Raw genomic sequence first — 7499 nt, forward strand, 5'->3', positions numbered from 1 at the left:
CTCAGAGCAAAACTGGGGTTTTCACAGTCAGAGCGGGACAGAGGGATAAATCAAAGATGCGGTCGGTGTTTTTTTTTGGGGGGGGGATGCGCGTGGGCATTTGTGAATGTCGTGTTGTTTTTTTGGTGTTTTTTTTTTTTTTAAATAATGACTTGGAATCAGCAGAGTCCTGATGATGTTATCATACAAACTACCAGATAAATATTTACGCTTCTTGCTTCCTTTTCCTTGCCCTTTCTCCTCCAAAGTCATCCTCTGTCAGGTGGCGTGGAGATGCGCTGTCTTGGATTTGCTCACCACTTTCTTCTCCTTGACCCTCCGGTTCTGGAACCAGATAGTCACTTGGCGCTCGGACAGGTTGGTGGTGGCCGAAATCCTCCTCCTTTTCTCTTTGGTGATGAATTTGCTGGCCGCGTACTCCTTTTCCAACTCCTTCAGCTGGATTTTGGTGTAAGGGACCCTTTTTTTTCGTCCCCTCCGATAGCTGCTGACTTCGGGTTGTAAGGGGACCACATCTGGTTTTATTAAAAAATAAATAAATCAATCAATAAATCAATCAACACAAACAACATAAGGAAGAGAGGAAGAGGGGGTGTGGATTTCTGCACGTCGGGGAGAGAAAGAAAGGGGGGAAAAAAGGTGAATAAGGAGTGGAGGAATGAGAGCGAAGGGAAGGAGGGAGAAAGAGAGAGAAAAAAAAGACAAGGCCGGCAGAAAATGCATCCAGCGAGGGGAATAATAGTACTAATAACACAATATTCCTAATTCACTTGGTGAAAGCCTGTTTTTCTTGGCGACACTGTCCACGCCGATAAACAAGGAGCATCAAGTCAACCCGCACGCTAATGTGCGTGGATAATCAAAGGGACCTTCCCAACGGACAGATTTTGGACAATATCTGCAGCTTCTCTCCTATTTATTTCTCTCTCTCTCTCTCCCCCCTTTATTTTTTCCCCCCAGCAGCAAATCTTCTCGGGGATCCCCGCAGATGCGTACCCCCGAGCCCGGTGCAGAGACAAGTGCATCCCCCGCACCCCAGCCCCTCCCGCCGGCTTGGTGCAGCCCAGAAAGCCCCTGGGTGACGGGGAGGGTTGGGGGGGGGACCCAGCAAGAATAACATCTGCCCCCCCCCCCGCTGTGGCTTTTGCGCGGGGTGAGGAGGGGGAGATGCTCTGTGCTTTGCAAAGGGGCTGTTGGGAATGGGTTCAGCAGGGGTGCGGGGAGCATCTTCACCCCCTCTACTGGGGGGGGGGGGCAGTGAGGTTCCCCCAAACTTTCGGGCAGCCCCAGCCCCCTACTAGGGTGTGGGGGGGGGTGACCTGGGAGACGAAGCTCCTCGCCGCAAAGGTGTGACCCAGCTGGCTGGAGCAGGAAGATGGAGGCGAGCTCTCCTCGGCAGGCAGCGCAGCCCCAATTATGGCTGACAGGAGTTAATTGGGGAGCCCCTAGGGGAGATTTGGGGGCGATCGGCTTTTTGAAGGAGGGGGATTGGGGTGCTGAGGGTGCCGCAAAGGCCAGTGGTGGGGGTCAGGAATCTCCTTCAGGGGGGTTCAGCAGAGCCACAGGCGCTGGGGAGGGAAAGCAGTGGGGGCGGTAGCTCCCCAAAATACAGCTTGAATGCGAGGAACACCCCCAAGAAACCCCCACACCCATCATACAGCCAACAACGCATCGCCAAATCCCCCCCCCAAAAAACATTCTCCCGAGAAAACCCATTCCTCCGACTCTCTTTGTCCCGAAGAAGGAAAATACATACACCGATGTGCCCCCCCACTCAAGCTCCCCCCAAGGACTAACGACCCGTCCCTTCTCTCCACCCAAGATGCTGTAGGGTTCCCCCCGCCCCATTTATTGTCGTTATTTCCCCCTCATCCCCCCCCCCCCGGCTCCTGCGTCCTTCCCCACCCAATGCTGGGACTGGGGGCGGGGGGGGGAGAGATGGAAGGAGGCTGGGGAGAGGTACCGGGAGGCAGCACCTACCATCACCTTCCTCCCCCCCGCCCCGCCGCTGCCGTCGGGGCACGGAGCCGGCTGGGCCCGGTGGGACCGGGAGGGGAAGGGAACGAGGGATTTGCTGGGCTAAAAGATGCTCCAGGGAGGGGTTTTGCCTTCCCGGCTGGCAGTCGGGCAGGATGGCTGCCTGACCTGGTGGAGAAGCCCCCCCCCCCCCCCCCCAACCCTCTGCCTCCCTCCTTCTCCTCCAAACAGATTCATTTGTCACTTGACACCTATTCCTATAATTGTGTGTAATTGTCATATGATTTACTGCCCCGGCCCCCGACACTTCTCATTCGACTGAACCACTAGAGAAAGGGTTTATTTTATTCTCCCCCCCCCCCCCTCTTTTTAAGCTTTCTGCATTTAGGGAAAATGAAGAGAAAAGCACCGAGAGACGCTTTTTAGGTGAGGCAACAAGAGGGAGGAGAGAAGAAAGGGAAGAATTAAACGGCAAAGTTACTTTCCAAGCAAGCTCACGGCGTGTATTTTGATTCAGAAATGATTGCTTCACCTTCTTTCCCATACATGTTCATACACATTGCCTTGCACAGGAGACATTCCAGAGCCATTTCTTTCCCTTTAATTACATATACAGGCATACACGTATCTATCTGTATATGTGTATATATATATGCACACTCATCCGCACACACGCACATCCACGCCTCCGGTGGGAGCTGGCGGTTGGGAAGGAGGCGAGCACGCCGGTTCCCGGAGCAGCCTACCTGGGAAAGGTGATTTCCAGAGGTGTGCAGACTGCGATTGCTCTTTGGAGCAGTACACTTGCCCATCCCAGCCATTAGAAAGAGCCCAGTGTTGGTAACCTTCCATGGGAAGCAAAGCGTCGTGTCTCGGTTCCGGGTGACCACCGAGCCCCGGTACCACCGACACGTCCAAATAGCCAGGGACCGCCTGGTAGGAGCTGGGAAAACCGGGATAAAAGGCGAATTCTTTGGCCCTCGACGGCAGCTCCTCGCCGGGAAGGGGCCCGCCGGCCTCGGGGTACTTCTCCCCGGGGTGATAGGCGCAGGGTTTCTGCTGCAAGTTGACTCCGTGGGAGTGGGACAACCTGCAGCCGTAGTAGCCCCCACCGAAGGGGTAACCGTAGCCCAGCGCAGCGCTGGAAGCCGCCCCCGACGGGCACTGCCGAGGGGGTTCGGCAGCCGCCAGCTCAGCGTACGCGGCTCCCTGCGGCGGCGGTGGTGGCGGTGGAGCGGTGGGCACGGCGAGTCCTGCGTGGGGCATCATCTCCCGGCAGTGCCCCAACCCCTCCATGCGGTTCTTCTCCCGCGGGGCGTCCTCGCAGCGGCAGGCGAGGCCGTCGGGCCAACGCGGGGGGAGCCCGAGCGGTGCCGTCATGTCATGCCGCGCTGCTCCCGCCGCCGCCGCCGCCGCCTCCTCCTCCTCCTCCTCCTCCTCCGCCGCCTCTTCCTCCTCTTCCTCCTCCTCCTCGGCCGCCGCCGCCGTCGGGGGAAGCTCCGCGCCGCGCCCCGCCGCCCCGCGACCCCCCCAACATATCGGCGCCGCGTGCGCATGCGCCGCCGCCTCGCGGCCGCCGCTTCATTAAGAAATCCGCCGCGGCCACGCCCACCCGGCCCCCCCGCCCCGACGTGTCCCCGCCCACGTGACCCCGCCGCGACGCTCATTGGTTGTCTGCTTCTCCCCCCCCTTCCATTAAAGGCGGGGTCACGTGCGTGTGTGTCGTCGTCGCCCCCCCCCGTGCCCGCCCCGTCGAGGGGGGGCGGCACAAAGAGCCACGCGTGGCCGCGCGTGGGGGGTAGGCTCCCTGCCCACGCGTGTCGGCTGCGGTGGGACGAAGCGCGTGTGTGTGTGTGTCCCCCGGTCATATCCCCACGCAAAGCGCGTGGGAGGACACGGGGGACAGATGCTTTCCTTTGAAGGATCCCCCCCCCTCCCGCGTGTTTCGGTGGGGGGGGGATGCTCTATGCTATATGGGGGGGCACACAAGGATAACCACCCACCCGCAATATTTCAAGGCGAAACGCCGGACAACCACCCCACGATGCTTCGAGGGGGCGGCCAAAAAGCACCCCCTCCTTTTTTTTTTTTTGTTTGCGGGTGGAACCTGTTGACTACTTTTTCCATCGCAAGGTGCTTCCCCCCCCCAAAAAAAGTAAAACCACCCAAAATCTGTACCCAACCGCTCCCCCCCCCCCGCAATTTTCCTATCAGACTCCTAAATAATTTGATTTTCGCCCATTCATCACGCGTGGGGGGTGGGTATTGATGTTTAATAGTTCGGTGATAAATACTTCAGCGGGGTAGGGACAAAGCGGGGGGACACACACATGCACACGCGACACGGGGGGGGGGGGGGCGGTGTCTGTTGGTCCAGGATTTGTGAGGGTTTGGAAAAACGGGAATTAATTCATAAATCTGGGCCGGGCTGCCACGGAATTGGGGGAAAAAAATCGAAAAATGGCAGATTGCTGGCTGGGGGGGAAGAGGATGGAAGGGGGGCACTGGGGGGGGGCTCGGAGAACCCCCGGGGTAAGGAGTTATTAAGGGAGGGAGGAGTTCAAACGTCTCCAGCACCCCAGAAAATAGAAAAAGAGGGAAAAGTGGGGGGGGGGGGGAAAGTATATTTTTTAGAAAGTTAGCGCCCTGAGAAGCGGGGTGAGCTCCACCTGCGCTGCATTTCCCCCCAAATTTTCCTGGGGGGGTGTCGTGGGGAGTCGTCTGAGACAACCTCTAGACGGTCCCCTCTTGTCCCTGTCGCCCGCCTCGTGGGATGCGTACCCACGCAGGACACCCCTCCACGCTGCGTGTGACCCCTTGAATCCTAAAACCATCCCTCGGTGCTGCTGGTTTTGGGGGTAATACCCCTCCCCTGCCCAGCGCTTCGCTTCCCAGCTCATCCTCTTCCAGTTCTTCCCAATAGAAGAAAAAAAAAAAAAAAAAAAAAAGGCAAAAAAGCTGGAAAATGACAAAAACCCCAGGAAAACCCCCCAAATCTTGGAGGGTGGGAGAACCCACGCTGCAAAGGGAGCCCGTAAAAGGGCGAAGGCGAGTTCTCAATTAACCTCCGAGCTGTCGAGGGGGGATTTTCGGCGTCCTAAAGAGCCGTCGAAGTCCAAGTTCAAGGCGAAGGAGCCCAAGCGGGTCCCCGGGAGCGTCGGGGATGGATTTTGCGGGGATGCGGCCTCGGGGCACGTTGGATCTGGGCTTGGATCTGGGTTTGGAACCGGCTGAGATGGGCAGGGGGAAATGAAAAGAAAGGAGAAGAAAGGGAGAGACAAGGAAGGAAAGGGGAAAGAAAGGAAAAGGAAAAAGGGGAAGGAAAGGAAAAGGAAAAAGGGGAAAGAAAGGAAAAGAAAAAGGGGAAAGAATGGAAAGGAGAGGAAAGGAGAGGAAAGAAGAGGAGAGGAGAGGAGAGGAGAGGAGAGGAGAGGAAAGGGAAAGAGAAAAGACGGGAAGAAAAAATATAAATAAAATTAAAAAATAAAAATAAAAATAAAAATAAAAATAAAAATAAAAATAAAAATAAAATAAAATAAAATAAAATAAAATAAAATAAAATAAAATAAAATAAAATAAAATAAAATAAATAAAAGGCCCGCAGCCTTTGAATTCCACAAAGTGCTGGGAGTCCCCCCAGAAATCACCCAGCAGAAACATCCCTCCCCGTCCCAATAACCACATGGCTCGGAGGGGTGATGGAAGAAGCCGAGCAAGAAATGATACGGAAATTAAAGCCGGGTGTCCGCCACGTCGGGGAAAGGGACGGGGGGACCTGAACGAAAAAACCCTTCCCTCCCCCAGCAGCCCTCTAATTTTTTTTTTTTTTGCCTTTAGTTTTTATGAAGTAGTTAACATTTTGTAGCATATGTCCTATCTGCGCGGAGTGGGAAGGGGATTAAATGTTAAAAATGTAAAGATTTATGGTAAGGGCAATGGAGGCGGAACGGGGGATGCGCAGCGCGGAGCGGGCAGCGGGCGGGCAGCGGGCAGGCAGCGGGCAGGCAGCAGGCAGGGCTCCGATGGCGAGGCGCTCGGGAGTTGAGGTAGGAGACCTGAGGAAAGGCGGATACCACGATAAATTCAAAATAAGAGCAAATTGGGTTGGTTTGGGGCATTTCCACTTCGTATCCAGGGGAAATAGGGGTTTAATGAATTACTGAGTTTTGTAATTCGGTGGGTTAGTGCGGGCTGCAGGCTGAAAAACAAAAGAAAAAGAGAAAAGAACGAGAGAATAACAGAAGGAAAAAAAAACCCCAAGATAAAAAAAGGGGGGGGGGGAAGGAGAAAAAAAAGTCTTTTTCTAGAGGTAACAAGAGAAAAATCACATTTAAACGGGTGGTTTCCTGGGGAAGGGTCCGTGGCTGGGAAGGGAGGAGGAGGGTCGATGTGCAAACCAACCCTCAGCTCCGAAACTCAGGAATTCATTGCAAAAATGCTTTTTTTTTTTTTTTTTTTAACAATTCTTGTGCATTTTTCAGCTTTTGAGGGCGGTTCTCCCCGCGATGGCGAGTGGGTTAATGAACCCAAACCAGCTCGGGGATGTTTACACTTACCAAAATGTGGAACCGCTTAGGAGAGTGGTACCCATAAATAAAAAATAGGTAGAGGGAAAGGAGCAATTAGAAATAAGAGCAGATGTGAGACCCGTTCGTTAGGTTTGGGGTTTCTTTTATAGCATTTCCCCCCTCCCCGCCCCAAGCTCTTTTTAAAGTATAATATTCCTCTTCTTGTGCATTTATAGAAAAAGGCTGGAAGAGTCCGCCTCGCTCAATCGCATCACATTTTCAGGATTAATTTTTAAATTAGGGAAATAAGAAGGGAAATGGACCAATATCAATTCATATTGACTTCTAAATTCCTCTTTTTCATCCTTATGCCGGCTCTAGGCTTGCAGATTGCTCCGGAAAAGGTTTTATATGGATATTTCTGCAGGGAAAAATCTACCAGCGGGCTCTGAGAAGAAAGAAGCTGAATTTTCTTCCTCTGAAGACAGCATGGGTTCCCCTTGCCATTCTCTGCCTCCTTGAAGACAGACCCTGGGAGAAATTCAGTGTATTTATTTCTTTATTTTTATTCCAGCTCTGGAAAGGAAGAGAGAAACAGATTAATCTCCGAATTCATGAGAAAAAATTATATATATATATATCTATCTCCTTGTGGTGTCCAGCTCTGTCCTACTTTGCAAACCTGCAAGTTGTTTCCCTTTACCTTATCTCCAGCATTTTAGCTGATGGTTTTTAAGGCGGTTTTCCACCCTTTCTCCTTTAAATTAGCCATTTTCTTTATTGCCGCTCTCCCCTTTAAAAAATAAACCACGGGTATTTAGACCTGAACACAGTTTTGCAGGTGAACGTGTGTTTGCAGCCGGATATCTTGAGGTTTCTCATGCATTGCATTTAAAAAAAAAAAAAAAAAACCAGCTGATTTGGCTTGTAGATATTCAAGGCAAACTCTCGAAAAGAGGGATTTCTGCCCCAAAACGTGTGAAGGGAGCTGTTGCTCTGAAAATACTGATGTGT

At 53.1% G+C, this 7499-nt stretch overlaps 1 protein-coding gene across 1 annotated transcript; it reads right to left on the reverse strand.

The window, feature by feature from the left end:
- Positions 1 to 258: 258 nt before the first annotated feature.
- HOXC13 (homeobox C13) lies at positions 259 to 3357 on the reverse strand. The gene is made up of 2 exons (XM_054807245.1): positions 2724 to 3357; positions 259 to 515 (listed from the first exon to the last, which is right to left on the reverse strand). Exons 1-2 carry the CDS (start codon positions 3355 to 3357, stop codon positions 259 to 261), a joined length of 891 nt encoding a protein of 296 aa, XP_054663220.1.
- Positions 3358 to 7499: the final 4142 nt, after the last annotated feature.

The sequence above is a fragment of the Grus americana genome, chromosome 31 (assembly GCF_028858705.1).
Source record: "Grus americana isolate bGruAme1 chromosome 31, bGruAme1.mat, whole genome shotgun sequence".
In the NCBI taxonomy this organism is placed as follows: domain Eukaryota; kingdom Metazoa; phylum Chordata; class Aves; order Gruiformes; family Gruidae; genus Grus; species Grus americana.

Coding starts and splice junctions, on each gene's coding strand:
- HOXC13 (XM_054807245.1), bottom strand. CDS start 3,357: ATGACGGCACCGCTCGGGCTCCCCCCGCGTTGGCCCGACGGCCTCGCC. Junction 516..2,723: donor CTGGAAATCACCTTTCCCAG/GTAGGCTGCTCC, acceptor TAATAAAACCAG/ATGTGGTCCCCTTACAACCC.